Below are 20,424 nucleotides of genomic sequence, written 5' to 3' on the forward strand. Positions count from 1 at the left end.
GGGTTCGAGGAGGAAAATTCTTAGGATACATGGTTTCCCAGCGAGGAATAGAGGCGAACCCTGAGAAAATTAAAGCAATCCTAAGCATGGCACCCCCCAAGAGCATAAAAGGGATGCAGGAGTTAGCAGGAAGGATGGCCGCCTTGAACCGTTTTATTTCCAGATCGGCTGACAGAGGGTTACCATTCTTCAAAGTCCTAAGGCAGGGAAAAGGTTTTCGTTGGACCGAAGAGTGTCAACATGCTTTCGAAGATTTAAAAAAGTACTTAGCAACATCACCATTGCTCATGAAACCAAAAGACGGAGATACCCTTTTACTCTACTTGGCGATATCGACTGAATCAATCAGCGCAGTTCTGACAGTGGACAGGGAACGGGAACATAAACCCGTGTACTACATAAGCAAAGTATTGCAGGGCGCCGAGCTCCGATACACTAACATCGAGAAGTTGGCCTTAGCATTAGTAGTGGCAGGAAGAAAGCTGCGTCCCTACTTTTTATCCCACCAGGTGGTTGCACTAACAAATCACCCTTTGAAGAGAATATTGTCCAGCCCAGAGACATCTGGAAGGATGACCAAATGGGCCGTCGAGCTAAGTGAGTATGGGATTGAATATCAGCCGCGCCCCGCCATTAAAGCGCAAGTTCTAGCAGACTTCATAGTAGAAATGGAAACCAATGGCGCAGGAGTTTCAGCTCCCACTTGGGCAATCCACGTAGATGGATCCTCCACGTCTGGAGGAAGTGGAGCAGGGGTGTTAGTAGAGAGTCCACAGGGAGATCAGTTCCAGTACGCCATCAAATTTCAGTTTCCAACATCAAACAATGAAGCAGAATACGAAGCACTTATCATGGGAATAGAACTGGCTTTAGCGGCAGGGGCTGGAAAGCTGATCGCCTATAGCGATTCACAACTCATAGTCAATCAAGTTCAAGGGAACTATGAAGCCAAAGAAGATAGTATGAAGGAGTACTTATCAAAAGTGAAAGACCTTCTTGTTCGTTTAGAGAATTTTGAAATCAAGCAAATTCCTCGAGCTGAAAATGAAATAGCAGATCAACTGGCCAAATTCGGCAGCTCCGCGACAGGAATTAGTAGCAGGAAAATTACGTTCATCACGTGTGATAAAAAGGGAATAGGAACTGGAAGTCTTAACATCCTGTGTGCGAATCAGGGTAAGCCAAGTTGGAAGGATGAAATCATCAAGTACCTGTCAGAAGGAGAACGCCCCCCAGAGCAGGACAAAGCAAGAAAGCTTAGGGTAAGAGCCGCTCGATTCACTTTAATAGACGGAGAACTGTACAAGAGGGGGTACTCTCAGCCGTACTTGAAATGTCTTGCACTTGCTCAGGCAAACTACGTACTCAGGGAAATCCACGAAGGAATTTGTGGAAACCATTTGGGAGGCAAAGCATTGGCTGGAAAAGCACTCCGACAAGGATACTTTTGGCCTACGATGAGGCAAGATGCGCTCGAGCTAGTAAAACGATGTAGGTCGTGTCAAGAACATGCTAATATTCAGCATCTACCAGCTACACCGCTTCAACCACTCGAAAGCCCATTGCCTTTTGCTCAATGGGGAGTGGACCTAGTAGGGCCTTTTCCTCTTGCTGCAGGGCAAAGAAAGTTTCTTATCGTAGCTGTCGACTACTTTACTAAATGGGTCGAAGCAGAGCCACTTGCAAAAATTTCTGAGAAAGAGGTGATTAATTTCCTATGGAAAAATATAGTTTGCCGATTCGGAATTCCGCGAGCACTAGTGTCTGACAACGGCACTCAGTTTTCCGGTGCCAAGTTGAGGGAATGGTGCCTAGGACTGTCCATCCAACAATTCTTCACTTCTGTCGGGCATCCACAAGCCAACGGACAGACCGAAGTAACCAATCGAACTATCCTGCAACATATCAAGACTCGAATTGGGGAGGCCAAGGGAAAATGGGTTGACGAACTACCCAGTGTCCTGTGGGCATACAGAACCACTCCGCGAAGCTCGACAGGAGAATCTCCGTTCAGCCTGGCCTATGGGGCCGAAGCCATTGCCCCTGCAGAAATCGGAGAAGAATCACTAAGGATAAAACATTACAATGCAGAGGGAAACGAGCAGGATTTACGGGCATCTCTAGACCTTATTGAGGAGCTTAGAGAAGGGGCAGCAGTACGAGCCGCAAGGCACAGAGCACGGATGTCAAGGGCATATGACCACCGAGTAAAACAACGAACTTTCCAGGTGGGAGACCTGGTAATGAGAAGAGCAGATGTCCTACACCCCGTAGGAAAGCTGGATCCAAAGTGGGAAGGACCATATAAAGTAATCAAAATAGCCCGAGAAGGAGCTTATCGCCTTCAGCATTCGAACGGGAAGGTGCTGCCTAGAACGTGGAATGTGGCAAACTTAAAGAAATATTTTCAGTAACTCATAGCTGCTTTTCCTTTTTAGCTAAGCAACAAGAGTAATAGTTCCGTAGTTGTAATACGTTTTCATATAAATAAAAGTTTTTGTAAAAGCATCGCATCATGCTTTCTCCCTTCACAAAACTGCATGAGTAAATCACGCATGTTTACTCACTTAAAAGCATTTATAATCGTCACTAAACCCTGGTCGTCAAAAAACAGGTCACCTAAAGCATAAGAGGCCTGGCCAGCCCAGCTAAGGTACTTTGACACTGTAAGAGGTCAAGACGAATAGGAAGCCCCCACCACCCATGAGGTAGGTGTACGATTTTCCAAGAGACACGACAAACCTTGGAAATCTGATCAATTTCCAAGTACTAACGAGAGTATAACAATAAGGAAATATTTCGAAGCAAGCATAAAATAAACCAAGATATATAGCAGAGTATAACAAAAACCAGCTCCAAAAAACAGACAGAGTATAAAAACATCGGAATATCGCTCTCGCAGGAGCTGGAAAGAGACTATAATAGAAATTCCAAAAAACGCAAAATCGTTTAAAGGACAACTCTCTACACATGAAATAAATATCATGGAACACCAGGAGCATCATCTCCCTGGAGGGAGTTCAAAGCCTCTATAATCTCGAAGTCACCAAAATCATCAAGGGGCGCAGCTACCCTCGGCATATCAGTCGGTCCCATGTCCGGATCCGGAAAACCAGCGCCAATCATCTTGACCACATTCTCCGAAACATGCTGCTCGCGAAGAATTCGGCGGCTCTCAAGTATCAACTCATCATGAATCGCATAAGCACGCCGAAAAACTTCCTCCTCAAAAGCAGCGGAGGCGCAAAATGATTCAACAGCCCTCTCCTCCAAACTCCTCTGCAACTGCAACCCCGGAGGGGAGGACAAAAACCCAGCTCCAGTCTGTACCTCAGTATAGTGCCTCTCATAAAGAGCACTAAGCTCAGAACGAAGAGTCTCCCCCTCCTTTTCCTTCACACCAAGCTTCTCCGGCCACTGACGGAGTTCTTCCTTAATGCTAGAATTCTCCCCTCCCAAACGGAGAATCTCTTCCTTCGCCCTAACCTCCGAAGCTTCAAGGCAAACAACATCTTCCTTCAGTTTGGCCAACTCCTTCAGAATCTTAGCCTCGTCAGCTTGAGCCTTGTCTTCTTGAGCCTCCAGAGCTCGTACAGCCGACAAAATCTCAAGCCAATAAGAGAAAAATAAATAAGAACCTTATTGATAATATCAAGATAAGAAAAATAAACTCTTCAAGAATACCTGACAAGAACCAAGGGCAATAGAGTGGCGTAGGATCGAAGAGGATCGAGGGATCAAATGGTTCAAATCATGATCCCCTACTACCTTGGCCCCCCGCCTAAGGCCAATCTCAAAATCACTGGAGTCCCAGAAGGACTCTGCACCATCCCTATTCACCCCGTCAAGAAGCAAGGGGTGTGGTCTCGCTTTCCTCACCGAAGAGGATGAAGCCTCCCGAAGTTTCTTCGCAGGATCAGCAGGAAGGACTTCACCCCCTTTTTTACCCTCCTCCATCGGCCTCTTGCTCGCCCCCCTCCGGTGATCAATAGCACCGGAACCCGAAGATCTCTCATCAGGCAAGGAAGGGATACTATGGCCCTGGCGTCCTCGTGGTACCACGCCTCGGCTCACTCCAGCACGGGGAACTGACTCAGAAACACGATCAGATGCATCTCTCCCATTTCCCTTGTGCTTCGGCCCACTCCAAGGAAGAGGGCGACCGGACGTATTCTCCCGATGACGGAGCTTACTCAGGTCAATCTGGTTACCTGTAAGGAAGATTGCATAAAATATAAAAAAAAATGTTCAGAGCCAAACAAATATAAGTAGTAAATACAAGAAGTAAATGATTACACAAGCAAAAGACCTAAATAGTACCAGCACTAACTAAACACCGAGGGTCAAAATTTTCGTTAAAGAGCCCCAGAGACCGACATTGTGATTGAAGCTCAAGAATAGATCCTTTATTCTTTATTATAGTAAGCCCAGAGCTCCAATCCACGGGCACCCCCCACCCGCAATCTTTAGCATAAAAGAAGTCTGACTTCCAAGCACCTCGGTGAGATCGAAGTTTACGTAAGAACCTACACTTCGGACGGGGCTGGAAATATATATCAGAATCCGGTTTCGTGGGACGAGCTGAAAAAAGTGCATGAAATAAATCCAGGCTTGGATCCAATTCAAAAGCACCCACTTGATGTCGAAATCCGAAAAAATACAGAAGGGCATTAGGAGTCAACTGACTGAGACTAACGCCTAAACTTTTTATTAACCCTATCAAGACAGGGCATGGAGGAATTGAGAAACCGCTGTTTAAGTGTTCAACATAAACTGTGAAAAAACCAGCAGGCGGAGAGTGACGAGAGTCACCGGGGCACGGAACTATAATGTCGCAAGATCTGGGTATTCCTTTGCAGCGGCACACATAAGAAACGCTTTCACGAGACAAAGGATGGGACACCGTCTCACCAGGAATCCCATCACTGTCTGACTCGCTAGAAGAACCAAGGTCGGGCTCAAGATTAAAATCGACAGGCTTTAGGCTCTGTAATGATGCCGACGCAACGTCAAGTGTGACAGAATTACTCAAATTGACGATACCTACACCTGAGCTGGGACTGTAAACCGGCAATTCAATTTCAGTGTATCGCTCAGAATCAGGGCTATGATTGGACTCAGTCTGAGATTCACGCAAAGACATCAATAAGGAATATTCTTTCCCTCTGCCGCATCCTACGTAATTTTGCGGGGATCTCACAAATTAAATTTTGTATATTTGAGATACTTCTTTGAAGATATTCCTCGAAAATAATTAATGCATAAACATGAAACATATATACATAAACAAATATACAGTCAATAAACTAAAAATTAATTGCATAATACATAAGTACAGTAACAACAACCAAGAGAGCGACACCCGCTCTTTTTTTTCTCCCATCTCCGTCAAAATAGTAAATAAGCGACACCCGCTTTCCAGTCAAAACTCCGTCATGAGCGACTCCCGCTCCCCTTCGCAAAATCCGATGCACCAAAATGAGCGACACCCGCTCAAACACTTCCTGTCAAACACCGTGAGCGACGCCCGCTCCCCTTCAAAGAGTCCGAACGGCACCTCGCCGCGCCCATTACTCCGCCCAGCAACACACCGCGGCCACCACTCCTCCACTACGCCGATACAAGCAACACACCATCGCACTACTTCCAAAAATCAACAAAGAGCGACGCCCGCTCATCTTCTCCCCCTAGCAATGCATCGCTGCCCTTATCACCATCCATCACCCTAAGGCACGCAAGCAGAACTCCACCTCAACTCAAAAATACACCAGCTCTCCGCAGAAGCAGCACCATCACCCACCTCCTGCAACAAACCAACATCGCATATCTCTCATTGATGCAATCGCAACACCTTCTCCGCACTACCTCCGCCACCAACTAGAGAGCGACGCCCGCTCAGATTAGCAACACGCCGTTGCTCATGCCCATACCAACAACCCCATCGCCATCATGCCTCCACCAGCCACCATCCCAATCTTCACACGGCCCCAGCCGATGCACAAGAACATCATTCCCAATCGCGAGCCGTCACTATCCCCACCACTTCATGAGCTTAACCCCACGACCCATCGCCATCGTCGCGCTAGCATCACCATCACGCACCAATCACCACCCATGGCCCCAGCCATCCCTCTGCCTCCTTCGAAATCTCGAACAAAAAAAAAGAAAAACAGAGAAAAAAGGAGAAGCAGAGATGAGTAACAACAAGAATAGTGGAGAGACCACCAAGAAACACAAATGATATCTTCGCGTGAGCACATCCACCTGAAATTTATTAGCTCCTCGCGTCTAATCGGTTATAATCGACGCCATGGAAGAAAAAAAAAAAAAAACAAACAGGGAAGAAGAAAAGTGCCGAAGAAAAATAGTGGAGAAACCACCAAGAAATGCAAATAAAAACTTCGCGCAAACACATCCACCTGAAATCGATTGGCAACTCACCTTTGATAGGTTGTGATCGACGTAGTGGAAAAAGAAAAGAGCAAACAAGAGGAGCAGAGCGTGAAACGAAAAACAAAAAAAAAAGAAGAGAAAAGAAGGAGACAAAGAAACACAAATATTGTATCGAGCAAAATGAATATAAAATATAAAAAATGCGTAAATGGAGGAAGAAAACAAGAATGCTACCTGTCATTTTGGGGAAGAACAATATAATAAAGAATTGAGGTACACTATCTTTTTATAGTGGCCGCGTGAAACCCTAAGAGTAAGGTGTTTTAAGGTATGAGTGAGTGTAAAGTGAAAATATTGCACTCTCAGTACAAAATAAAAAATAAAAAAAAAAAAAAAAAAAAGAGGGAGAGAGTAAATAATAGTAATAGCATACTCTCGACCATCTTCAATAAAATTGTAGCTACTCAAGAGTAGGGGGCCTATGATGGGTATAAGTATATTTTTTTAATATACTTTTTATATATAAATTAATAGAGTGGGTCAATCTGCGAGAATAATATTTTTAAAGAACTAATTCTTAATTTGGTAGTCCTGGATGATTAAATTGCATTTTTTGAGCCTAGGAGGGTTATTGTGCAATTTAGCTCAATTTTGCCTATAAATAGGAGTGAATCTCTTCATTTCAAGGTAAGTGACTCTTTAGCCTACAAAAGCTCTCTGCTCTCCTGTTTTGTGTGGAGGTGATCGCTGACTTGAGCGTCGGAGGGTTTCCGCCGGGTGACCACCCGGCGCCTCTAACGTGTGTTCGTGAATCAGGTGACCACCCAAAAGGAAGACGTGCAACTTCTTCAGGTGACCGACGGAGTAGGAGATCAGGAGATCGTTCCCATCTATAGGTGACCGAAGAAGCAGGAGACCAGGAGGACGTACGACTTCCTATTTTATTTGCTGAATAGGGACATAATCATTTCGCCCGCATCAATATTTAAAAAAGAATTAAATTTGTATATAATCTCCTCAAAATTTTCCCCTAACTTTAGTTTGGCCAATTCCTGAATTTTTCTCCTTGAACGTCGTGGCGCCGCTCGCCTCTGATCGCCATCCGCCGCTTACCATCACCGTTTCCCTGGTTCACGTAATAGCCCAAGTTACATACAATCGGTCCTCCTATTGAAACCATCAATTCTGGTATCGTATGGATTTTGGTTAATTTCTTGGAAAATAATAAGTTTTCAAATTTAATTAATCTGACCATAATTTGGATTGGTTAATATGATCATTACAATTCCAAGGATTTACATTCATGTTTGCTTCGTTATTATTTCTGTAAAATAACATGTTCTTTAAATCATTTGGTCGTGGAGTTATTCATAAACTGGCAAATCGTGGATTGGTTATCCAGTTGGTTTATAAAAATATCTTGTCTTTGAAACTAAAAAGTGATTTAGGCATGGAAGTGAAAAATGGATAATGTATGTGAAATTTTTTTATTGATTGAAATACTTTTGTGATGCAAAAATTCATTGCAAATCATGAAGAATTATTAGTAACTTTCTCATTTTTATTTGTTGTACCTATTTTTTTTTTTTGTAAACAGTACTTGTATATAATTGTATTTCGTAAAATGACTGAGAAGTTCTTATTTATCACGAATTATTCTTTTGTGGTTCCTTTTCATGTTTTCTTTTATATCAATTTTAATAACTTGAATCAACTCACGTTATAATAATCTTTTCATAATATGAGTCGCATAAATTTCTATATCCATGAGTTAATAATCATTTTTTCATAATATGAGTTGCTTAAACTTCTGCATCGATGAGTTAACAAATTTATAGTGAGGAAAGCTTCTTTTATCCTTTTTATGATTCAGACGATGTGATTCACGTTTATTTGTTTTTGTTAAGTTTGTGATTAACAAAATTTTCCTTTTTTTTTGCAAAAAATTAGTGACAGAACACTAAACAAAAAAATATTCATTCATCTCGGCTAACTATTGCAATGCTCAAGGAACAAACTGGACCTAAATGGGTTGTCAATAACTTCATTGAAAGTCATAATCATCCATTCTCGACTCCTTCAAATTTTTCGACTCCTTCAAATGTACATTTGCTACAGTCACATCTTAAGGTTTCGGCAAAGAAAGCATTGACTCAACAGTTTTCAGAAGCCAATGTACCAACTTTTCAACAAAGACGGTTACTAGAGATAGAGTATGGAGGGCCTGAGCGTGTAGGTTGCACAGAAAGAGAAATTAGAAACTTTGAAGAAAAACTAAGGGATGAACAAAAGGGTATCGATGCTGAAACACTGATTGAGTTCTTTACGTCAAAAAAAATAGAAGAATTCTAATTTTTTCTTTGATTTTGAGACCGATTCAGATAACATATTTCGTAGGTGTTTTGGGTGGATTCTACATCGAGGAGGGCATACAGTGTATTTGGTGATGTAGTTGCATTTGATACGACGTATAACACCAACAAATATGAGATGATCTTTGCACCATTTGTAGGAGCTAATCATCATCATCAGACAATATTTTTTGGTTGTGGCTTTCTAAGTGACGAGAAAACCAAGTCTTTTGTTTGGTTGCTCAAAAGTTCATAAAAGTCATGCCTAGAGGTGCACCAAATGTGATCATTACTGACCAAGACCCTGCTATGACGAAAGCCATTGCACAGGTTTTCTCTCAAACAGTGCATCGATATTGTTTGTGGCATATACTGAACAAATTCTCAGATAAAATAGACCCTGTGATTTTTCATAACCACTATCAAAGCATAAAGAATGTCATTGCAAATTCTACATCTAATGAATTTGAGAAGTCCTGGGAAGAGATAATCAAGTGTGCAAAGTTAGAGCAAAATGATTAGTTGTCATTGATGTATGGCATGAGACACAAGTGGGTGCCAGTATATTTTAACCATGTATTTTCAGCTGGAATGTCAAGTAGTAAGAGATCTGAAAGCTCACAAAAGAAGCCAAGAAGATTATATCAGTCAGTATATACAACGCATCTCTTTTTACCACCTTGGAGTCAAAACAACAAAATTTAGAAAGCACAACACAGCAAGTTGAATCTGCAAGTTACTCAAGTATGTTGTTACTTCCGGAGGAAACAAGTCTGCCATTTTGGAGTAGACTGGCAGGGAAAGGTGCTTTACAAGAACTAATATGCGATTTCAGACGTGGTATGTTTGGATGGGCACTTCTACACCGATGGCACCTCAATTCCATGCCTAAAAACTCATCATCTTTCACTGTAATCTTCCCATGCTCCTCGACTTCCTTTATCACGTCCACTGAATCTCGGAAGAATGGTGTAGTGAATGAGTTCCAATGCTTCTTGTGTTTTAGACAATGGGAGTCGAAATCCTGGCTGATCACATGAAGGTGCAATTGTCGCATGGAAGGCTCCTGGAGGAAGGAGTGGTAAAGTGTCATCTATTAGCATGTAACTGTTCGTGGAAAGAAACAAACCAGGTACACGATTTAAATATCATGTAAAACATACGGTTAACTTTGAAGGTTTGGATTTCTTATTGACGTTTATTCTTGAAGCATTAACCGCTACAGTAAAACTATGACAACATGATCAGAAACTTACGGAATGATATCCAAGACGAAATGACAATGATTCATTATCATCCAGGAACTTTTCTGCCCATTTCAAACCAACAGTATGCATTGTTTTCAACAATGAGATGTGTTCTCTACCGACAATTGCGGGGCAATCGAGACCATCAGCCCGTGCTAACACCAATAAATGATGCTGTGCCTGTAAGAACAGAAAGAAAAATGTTTCAGCCATGTTATTACTTTCAAGTATGTGGGTGTGGGTGTGGGTGTGGGTGTGGGTGTGGGTGTGGGTGTGGGTGGGTGAGAGAGAGAGAGAACCTTGGGATATGCATCATTCATCACTATAATGTCATCCGATACTTCCAGTAGAGCATTCTCATGCTCCTCCGGATGCATAGCGACTTTGTAAAGAGCTTGAGCCCATGAGCCCCAAGCATTGATCTTGCCATCTGTAACCCTTTTATCCTCAGAGGTTTTTTCATCCGAGTAACTGTTTCCACCAGTCTTAAGGACCTGTTGAAATCCCTTGTACTTTTTATTCTTGTCCGATTCATAAGTAGCTTCCCTTTTTCCCTTCTGATGATCACTCGAATGACTTAGCTCTTTGGAATCTCCAGATTCTGACGAGGAGTGTGACTTTAGTATAGACACAAACCCTTCAAAAAGGGACGAGTAGGCCTCCCGAAGTATCTTGCAGCCTTGAACATAGTCATCTTTGAGACAGTCTGGTCTCATGGGATTCATATTTGGTCCAAGTACATGTATGACATGGGTAATGCCTTCCCTAACAAACAATGGGGAAAATGAAGGAAGAGGCACAACCACAGAATTTCCCGGTCTCAGGCATGCTGCCTTTTCCTTGGTAGCTATTTCCAAAGCCGATCCCGCAGCATTGAAGATGGCAGCATTCACGCCTCCACCTCCTGGTTTTAGACGCCTGCACTGAGTTAAATTTCAAATGACAAACCATGCAAAGTAGAGCATAACTAATAAGAGAAACACTGTATGTTGCATGATGATAAAAACAAAGATAGATGTTTGACATTACCACCATCTTCATCATTATGTTCGAAAGATGGAACTGAAAATGCCAGCATCATATAAAGATACACTCCGCTTAAGAGATGGCAATTTATACATAGAAATATTTTGGTAAATAAAGATACACATACTGCAGAATCTCTCCTAAGACCTACTTGAGACAGAAAATGCTTATCATCCACAAATATTGGCAAGTTCTTGTAGCTTCAATCAGATTTAAAGTTATGTTTGTTTATGTATTTACATTTTCACGAAGAACCATTAATTATTTGTTTAATGATCTGGAATAAAGCATAATTTCAACTAATCCACTTACAATAACATGTTGCTAGGAATCTGCACCACATTGATGTTCACAAACCCAACTCAAACAGTTTGATGTGATGAACTAAAAATCGCATCACCAATTCTTTGAAAGTGAAACTTTTTCACGAGGACACACCTTACAACCAGGAAAGGAACAATCATGAGCAAGAAAAGATCTCCATTTGATGACACATAAATAATTCTATCAGTCAGCTACATGCAGCCAAGACAGATTAGTTGCTTGTCATTGCTGTATTAAAGTTATGATTTTTACAAGCTTACCAGTTAGCAGCATTTGCAATTACATTGTAGTGTAAGCCTTTATCAGAACGGAGTCGAGTTATATCTCCAACCATTGTAAAGAACTTTTTCGAGTCAATGTTTTTTTGTGCAGCTTTAGCCTTCACCAGAGACAATATTTTGGATCCATGTGACAAATCTACCAAAACAACAGCAGCATCCCCTATCCTACTTACAAACTCCCTAACTTTTTCAACAATAATATCAGATGCCTTTTCCAGATTGAATTGAAAGTCTGCGGTAGAAATAGATGGAAATGCCAAAGTGGGAGCATTGCTTGAAATAATATTATCAGTGGAACAGGCTGTATCATGTCCTTTTGAATTCTCATGAGCCGCACTCGTAAGATCAGAACCCTTATTTACTCCCTGAAAATCAGAATCCTTTTCTGGGGGCGTCTCATTAGGAATGGGTTTCTGAAAGCTGGTTGGTTCAGATCCAGTTTTACTTGAGGGATCCAATTTTTTAAGAAATTTCATAATACCTACTTGAGTCATTGTATCCTTATTCTTCTGGCCAAAATAGCCCGAAGGCAGAGAATCTAATGGGCCAAAGGAACCATACATACTGATGGTTTGGCTGACATCTTTTTCATCCTGACAGATCGTAATTCTAGTGAACCCCTCACTTAGTTTAGGTAATTCTTTCTTTGAAGCCATTCGGTTCACAACAGCAGCAGCTTTCCCGCCTTCTAAATTTCCTTCATGTCCAGTACGCTTTACAGAACGAGAAATACAAACCTTGGTTGGAAGATCAAGCACCACAGCATGTTTCTCCACTTGTTCGCCACCGAGGTTTAGAAAATCTGCACGCTGCTCTTTGTCAATGTTACATCTGTCAATAAATATACTTTCACCATTCTTTAATGCAGCAGCAGCATTTGACAGACACTGATATTTTGTACCAGCTTTACCATTATTTATAGAATCCTGCATTTCAAGATAAAATACTAAATTAATCAACAACAAAAGAACGCGATCATCAATAAAGAGGACAAGACATCCTTCACATAGCACATCAAAAATCAAATGTTCGCCAACTTCCAAAAAGCGGATGCATAATCAATGATATAACAATGCTCATTAGATAGACCTCCGAATCCAAGTATCTGGTTTTGAAGATGCATCAATGATCAAACATTAGATCATCTAGTTCCTTCTAGCCTAAAAACTTAATAAAACTCTCAATGGAGCTTTCATTAACTTCTTTAGCAGCTTTATTTAAAAAAAAAAAAAAACTTATTTAGCAGCTTCTAAATGAATAAAGGTCATAAAAAACAGAACAAGATTAATCATCCAAGCATTTTCAGTTTTGCATTAACAAAAATCAAAATCCATTGAACAAGATTAATCATGATGTTCTTTATATATATGTCTTATAAAATAAGTGGGTACAATCGAACCTCTCAACACTTAAATATAAGTTGTCAGGTTAATAAAACAGATATTGTTAGTTTCAATATGTGAGTTATCCAAAAATTTTAGCCATGGGTAGCCATAATTAGCTACATTGTTCTGAATGGATGTTTTTATTTTGTCTAAATAGTTTGATGCAATGATTGGATGTTTTTATTTTGTTTAGATAGTTTGATGTAATACTTTCCTTACTCCTTTTGCATAGGCTCTGGATCACCCAATCTATTTATTGAAAATTGCACCCTTGAAAGCTACGACGGACATATGAATCATATGAGCATCTTGTCCGGAGATATGAGCAATGAACAAGTTTAATTCATCAAAAATACCACCTTCATGCCTTCAATCCCTCCATTGCTTTTCCAACAGCAACAACCAACTTTTGTGTTCTAAAATTCGACCCATTAATCTTTGAATCACATTGGCAGTAGCCGTCGGTTTCAGAGTCTCCTCCTTGTTAGCCCAAGCTCTCACAACAATCCTTCTCAGTCACCATATCGAAAGCACGGGCCAGACCTGACATATGCACTCCCATTGGTCATTGACTCATTGCTATCCTTTATATGCACGAATTCCACCAATGATGGCTCAAGCATATATTAGTCATCTATGCACAAATTCCACCCATGACGACTCAAGTATCTACAAGAGTGCCAAGATATGTGGTTGTGGTTCTCAATCTCTCACCACCATTCCCACCCCTTCCGCCCATGCTCTGGTTAGCCTCATGCCAGCTCCATCTAAGATATTCTCTTAATCGCATGTTCTCAATACCTAAATGAACTTTTCTTTGCTTTGTTCTAATCTTGTAGCTAGTTCGTTATATGACTTCGTCCCAAATGATAGTAATCAATCAATGCATAAACATTAAACACTAGCTTGTGTATTTTTTATCTTTACTTTTGAAAAACTGTTCTATCGAGGTTGCAGATGTCAATTGGAGTTCAATTTGTTGGCAGGATTGATACATTTTTCTTATTTATTCTACTGACGAATTAAACTTTCTATGTCAAATCAAACGATGAAGACCGATGCCAATGAAACACAACACGTCATATGCATACATTATGATACCGGACATGAAGCAATTTTGATCATCGTAGTCTCCAATTATGTGTTTCAAGTTAACATTGTACATAATATTTGAGTAGCAGAAAATTTGGAAACTAAGATTAACGATCAAACAAACTAATCATTATCCATATACTTGATCGATGCAAGAATTAGAAACGAAATTGAGTTGTTCCCTGTTGTAGAGGACTATGGAAGGTTGCATTGTAAGAACAACCTAGATCTCTTCCATCTCTGTCTGAATCCCCATTAACTTTTTGTTTTTAGCAAAAAATTGCATTGAACTGAAATGTGGAAGACGAAGAGAAGTCGCGAGATTCATTTTCTTTGATAGATGGAGGTTTGGCAGGTCAATGCAAATTTCTGCTAAACCAAGACATAATTGGCATCCAGACAGAGATTGAAGAAATTAAGGTTGTATTTCTGTGCAACCTTCCATAGTGCTCTACAAGACTACAACATGGAACAGCACAATTTCGTTGCTAATCTCCATCAATACGGCTTCGAAAGCAGTTTTTGGGCACCAATCATGACTAAAGATCAAATCCAGGCCGTGATCCAAGCTAAAGCTTACCAGTAGTGAAGGTAAATCTCCGTGAAGAATATCTTGTATTGATCAAGTATATGAATAATGATTAGTTTGTTTGATCGTTAATTCTTAGTTTCCAAATTTTGTGTCAGTCAAATATTATGTACGATGATAACCTTGAAACACATAATTGGTGATTACGCTGATTAAAATTGTTTCATACCTGATATCTTAATACAATACTTGCATATGATGCGTTGTGTTGTGTTTCATTGATATCTGTCTTCATCGTTATGATTACTCCCCCTATCACGAAAACCCATTATATTATTTGATCTTTCAACCCTACTTTTCTTTCTTTATCGATTAAAATACTTTTTGATTTATGAGATTATTTCATGTTATTGCCCATGGGCAGAGAAAGACCCCAAGTATGGTAGGCCATCAGCTCTCTTAAGAAGGCAGAGAAAGAGCCCAAGTATGGTATTGGCATAGAATAGCCCACAATTATGATAATACCCATTTCGCATTTTCAAGATAAAGATAATAACTTTGATCAACAACGAAAGAATACGGTCATCAATAAAGAGGGTAAGACATCCTTCACAAAGCACATCAAAAATAAAAATGTTACGTAACTTTCAACCAGCAAATACGTGATCAATGATAGAATGCCAACTCTAAGGCAAAAGACAGACCCCCGAATCAAAGATGAATCAATTATCAAACATTAGATCATGAATCATCTATTTCCTTCTAACCCAAAAGCTTAATAAAATTCTCAATGTCTCATACATGACATGAGAGATCCATTAACTTATTTATCAGCTTATAAATCAATAGATAGAATTAAAAAATTAAAAATAAACAGAACAAGATTAATCATTCAAGCAATTTCAGTGATGCGTTAACCAAAAAAAATACATGGAAGCAAAAATCACCCATCTAGCAAATAATTTCATGCTGTAAAACCTGAATGCAGCAAATAGATGATGCCCAAATGTAAGCAAACCTGGCAAATCCGTGCCCAGGGTCGTCGAGAAATTCGCATTACTTCGTCACAGAAGGTGGATTTTCCACTTCCGGGCAAGCCCACCAGTATTGCCACAACTGGCTTCGACTTTTCTTGGCTTTCTTCCATTTCTCCCCAGGAAACAAAAATAAAAAGAGGCAACTAAAATACAGCTTCAAACGAACAAATCTAATATATTTTTAACATCATCGATTAATGAAAACAGCAATCGGCCATTTTCACAGGGATTTTCTTCAACAATTTTCATAGCCTTTCGACTCTCTCTGTCTTCCTAGGCTGAGAAGAACCCTGACTCGGAGCCGCTGATGGACCGAGTGAACCCATTTCCTCAAAACAGCCCAATCCTTGTACACGTATCGTTCGTTTGAAGCCCAACATAGGATAAATGATAATAGTTGTGGAATGATAATTATAATTTAACAAGATTCAATGTGTAAAATAAATAAATATATAAATAATTATGCTTTTTGTTTTGATTCTAAGATTATAATGTTCATCAATATAAAATTTCCTAAACCACTTTCACATTAAAAAAAAAATCTTCTTGCCCTTTTTTTTAGTCGTCTTCATCGTTCACTGAAGGAAAATTGATCATAATAAATCACGTAAATTCACTTTTCCATTTGCATTAAAATGCAGCAAAATACACCAACAAAAATTTTTTGGATTTATAAAAAAAATGGGAATGAGAATTTGAATTAGAATTGAAATTGGATTTGGATTTGAATTTTGGATTTGTATTTCATAGAATTGAAATTTCGTTTTGATGTTTAGTAAGAATTTAAAATATAGTATTGTAAATTCATAATATATCAGATAAATGATATTTTGTAAAATTTTCAAATAAAATTTGAAATCTACAATTAAATTATATAAATATAATTTTTAAAAATTTTATTATAATTTTTAAAACTCAAATTCTATAAAATCCCACAAAATCCGATTTTCATTACATATAATTACAAATGATAAGAGTAGAAGTTAGAATAATTAATTCATATGGATATGTTGGCTTAAGACATCACCGCCAACTAAGGTGAGAGAATGAAATATTGAAATGCATATCCGTTATAGATTAAAGGACATAAATATATATATAAGGTTTCGTTTGAACATATGGTGTCAATTCGGATGGGTTTGGATCGGGTTGACAAAAATCATTCTTAAAAGTTTGTCAACCCGACCCGAACCAACCCAAAAATGCCAAACAGAAACCCGAACTCGTTTAACCCAATCAACCCGAACCAACTTAGATTTTATTTTTTTTATTTTTTTAACAAAATAATTAAATAAAAATTCGAAAAATACAATAATAATATTAATATTTAATTTAATCACGTAATAACAAAATCTAAATAAACATTAAATTACAAAAATATATTATATCAATATACAATAATATTTTTTCAAAGATACAACTTATAAAAAATGTAGTTAATCTATCTTAATTTTATATAAGAATTATAATAATTAAAGTTTCGGGTCATTTTGGGTCAACCTGAACCCAACTCGAACCCGATTAATTTTTTCGGGTTAGCTTTCGGGTCAACCCGATTCAACCCAAATCCAAAAACCCCCAACCCTAACCTGATATTTTTCGAATGAACTCATGTCGGGTTGGCGGATTTGATTGAGTTTTGACACCCCTATTGGACATATATTTATAAAAAGTTTTTATGAAATGTTTTAAAAGTTTTTTTAAAAAATAAATATGTATTTGAACAAATATTCTATAAATTATTTTAACATTTTAAAATTAATTTTGTTCATATTTTCCTTCTATAGTTTTATTTTAAAAATATTTAAAAAAATATCTCTCAATTATTCCTTGAAACTATACTTAGAGAAAAAATTTTAAAAATATTTTACAAAAATTTTATCTAAACATATACTTTAAGTTTTTTTTCCACTTATAAAACATTAAATTTTGTTAAAGTATATGTCCAAATAAAACATAAATATTCAAATAATTCTGAATAGCGGAAAGAAAATTGCCTTTCAGATTCAAAGGTAGCTGAATTCTTCTCTTACCAAAAATTTGGATGTGGAGGGAAGCTGAAAATTTTTGACAAGATTTTTATTAGCTCAAACAATTTTTTAATTTTTTTTTTTAAAAATGGAAAGCAAGGACACACATGTAAATATCCTTCACAAATGTGAACGTCCTTGGATTTAGAGGTGTCAAAACTAGTCAGCGGGGCGGGCCGACCCATAACCCGTAATAACTCATAATTAGGCGGGGCGAGACGGGCCGGCCCATATTTTAGACGGGTTGAAAAAACACCAACCCAACTCACCTATTTTAGGTGGCGGGGCGGAGCGGTCCAACCCGACGGGCTCACGTGTAAATTTAGGAACGGATCTAGAAATTAGAGTTGTGGTGGACTTAAAATTAATGTAATAAATCAAATTTAAAATATTAGCACGAAGATCGTTAGAAAAATAATATTAGTAAATTTTATTTTATTTTTAAAAAAAACTAGCCTCCCAAATGTTTAAGAAAAATTTTAAAAAGAAGTTTCACTAAGATTAATTTTCAAAACGTTCATATCAATTAAATTAACATGTAACTTTCGCAATCTATCAACAAGTTTCATTTAGATTTAAAATTTACATTTTTAGTATATTTTAATATATTTTCAAAATTAACTTCTATTAAATAAAATTTTTTGATAAAATAGATCAATATTAAATTAGTGTTTTTCTATTAATTTACTATGTTCTATTCATGAAAGCTATACTAATTACTATGTTCAAAACACTTGACGCACTAGTAAAAAAATCCAATAATTTATTTTGGTAATATACATTAGAGAGACACGAGAGTCAACCGCTTTGAAGTTTGAGGCACAGAATTCGAGGTTAAGCGTGGGGGATTTAAAGCATGTTAAAAAGCCCAAATTAATTATAAATTACGACTTACCAAAAAGTCAAATAAATTATTCTCTGAACATGCACAGTGGCCAGTGCGAACCCAATAATATGTTTTTCCTTAAAATTTGTGGCATCTTTACCAAAATAAATATATTGAACTGGGCTTAAATCTAACTGCACCCTTGTATAGCTGTCAAATGGACCAACACATGATGGGATGGGCCTGCCCACCAAAAACCCAGCATTTGACGGGTCGATGGCAGGCCGACCCACCATTCTCGAGGGCTGGAAATACTCAACTCAATCCAACTCAAAGTGGGTTGCGGGTTAGGCGGGCTGGCCAGTGGGTTGGCTCACGACAAATAAAAATAAATAAACAATATTATAATTAATTATAAATATCATTTTATAAATAAATATTAATAGAAACATATTAATAAAAATTTTAATTATTGATTTAATTTGTGTAAATATTATATAAAGTAATTAATACAAAAAAAATCACAACTTTTATTAAAAAAATACATATATCACAATAAAAATAAAAATAAATTATTAATTCTCCAGGCCCGCGGGCCAACCCAGACCCGCGGCGGGTCTAGGCGGGTTAGCCCATCTAGGCCCACCTTTTGTTGGGTTGAAAAAATTTCAACCCAACCCACTTAAAATGTGTGGCGGGCCAGGCTGACACGGCGGGCCTAACCCAAAATGACGGCTCTTGTAACGCCCCGATTTTATCTTAATTGAGCTTAATTGAGTTAATCGGAGATTACAGAGTTCAAGAGCCGACTTGATTTTGATCAGTGTATATTTTACAAATTTTGGAAATTTCAGGGACTAAAATGCAAATTGGAAGTTTAATATATTATCTACACTTGGGAGAAGGTTGACTAGTCCCCATTCTTTCTTCTCTTTCCCTTCCATTGCCTCCTCCACCATTGCTACTTGCATTGAAAGGTACAAGCAGTCATCGTTAGCGGGATAGTATACTCGAGACATTTGGTTCTTGAGTTTTCCCTTAAAATCACATACTTGCATCAATACTTGTTCTAGCGTGTGAAACTTGTATTTTGTGTTGTTTTAGCTTTTGTTATGTGGCTTAATATTTATATTTTCTTATGCATTCATCTTGAGCCAAACCTTTGATTTCAGCAGACAGAATGGCCCTTTTTGTTTAAGACGTTTTGGGGGATATACTCGCAAGGGTGTGGATTTCGAGTGGTCCTCCGAGTGCGAGGAGAACTTTTGTGAGCTTCGACGACGGTTGACTTCTGCGCCGATGTTGGCATTACCGTCAGGATCTGGAGGGTATGTGGTTTTCACAGATGCTTCTCTTCAGGGGTTGGGTTGTGTCCTGACTCAGAATGGGCATGTGAACGCGTACGCTTCTAGACAGTTGAAATTGCACGAAGACAATTATCCAGTCCACGATTTGGAGTTGGCAGCCATTGTGTTCGCTTTGAAGATCTGGCGTCATTATCTGTATGGCGAGAAATTTGAGATCTTCATCGACCACAAGAGTCTCAAGTATTTGTTCACTCAGGCGGAGTTGAACATGAGGCAAAGACGTTGGATGGACTTGCTTAAGGACTATGATTGCGAGATTAAGTACCATCCGGGAGCTGCTAATCTCACTGCTGATGCTTTGAGTCGCAAGGTGCGACTATCCGCACTTCAGACTTGTTTGATGTCTAGTGCGATCAGTGACTGTTGTTCTTCAGGGTTTACCTTCAAGCATAAGAAAGGTATGCAGAGTATCCAGATGTTTGCGATACTATCTGAGCCAGCTTTGTATTCGCGGATTCGAGATGCTCAGATGTCTGACCCGAAGACCCAGCGTTTAGCTCGCCTAGCTAACGAGGGTAGCTCGTCTGGATTTCACT

At 38.8% G+C, this 20,424-nt stretch overlaps 2 protein-coding genes across 3 annotated transcripts; both read right to left on the minus strand.

The window, feature by feature from the left end:
• Nucleotides 1-2,982: 2,982 nt before the first annotated feature.
• LOC140889610 (uncharacterized) lies at nt 2,983-5,537 on the minus strand. The gene is made up of 3 exons (XM_073297327.1): nt 4,321-5,537; nt 3,685-4,211; nt 2,983-3,606 (listed from the first exon to the last, which is right to left on the minus strand). Exons 1-3 carry the CDS (start codon nt 5,141-5,143, stop codon nt 2,983-2,985), a joined length of 1,974 nt encoding a protein of 657 aa, XP_073153428.1. The 5' UTR covers nt 5,144-5,537.
• A 2,750-nt stretch (nt 5,538-8,287) lies between these two features.
• LOC140890453 (transcription factor bHLH140) lies at nt 8,288-15,991 on the minus strand. 2 transcript variants are annotated; one of them, XM_073298240.1, is made up of 5 exons: nt 15,647-15,991; nt 11,602-12,548; nt 10,291-10,909; nt 10,001-10,171; nt 8,288-9,810 (listed from the first exon to the last, which is right to left on the minus strand). In XM_073298240.1, exons 1-5 carry the CDS (start codon nt 15,773-15,775, stop codon nt 9,481-9,483), a joined length of 2,196 nt encoding a protein of 731 aa, XP_073154341.1. In that variant the 5' UTR covers nt 15,776-15,991; the 3' UTR covers nt 8,288-9,480. The 2 variants fall into 2 exon arrangements, with proteins under 2 accessions (XP_073154341.1, XP_073154342.1); XM_073298241.1 differs by having other exon boundaries at nt 9,717-9,851.
• Between the last annotated feature and the right edge of the window lie 4,433 nt (nt 15,992-20,424).

Source organism: Henckelia pumila, chromosome 3, assembly GCF_033568475.1.
Source record: "Henckelia pumila isolate YLH828 chromosome 3, ASM3356847v2, whole genome shotgun sequence".
NCBI lineage: Eukaryota > Viridiplantae > Streptophyta > Magnoliopsida > Lamiales > Gesneriaceae > Henckelia > Henckelia pumila.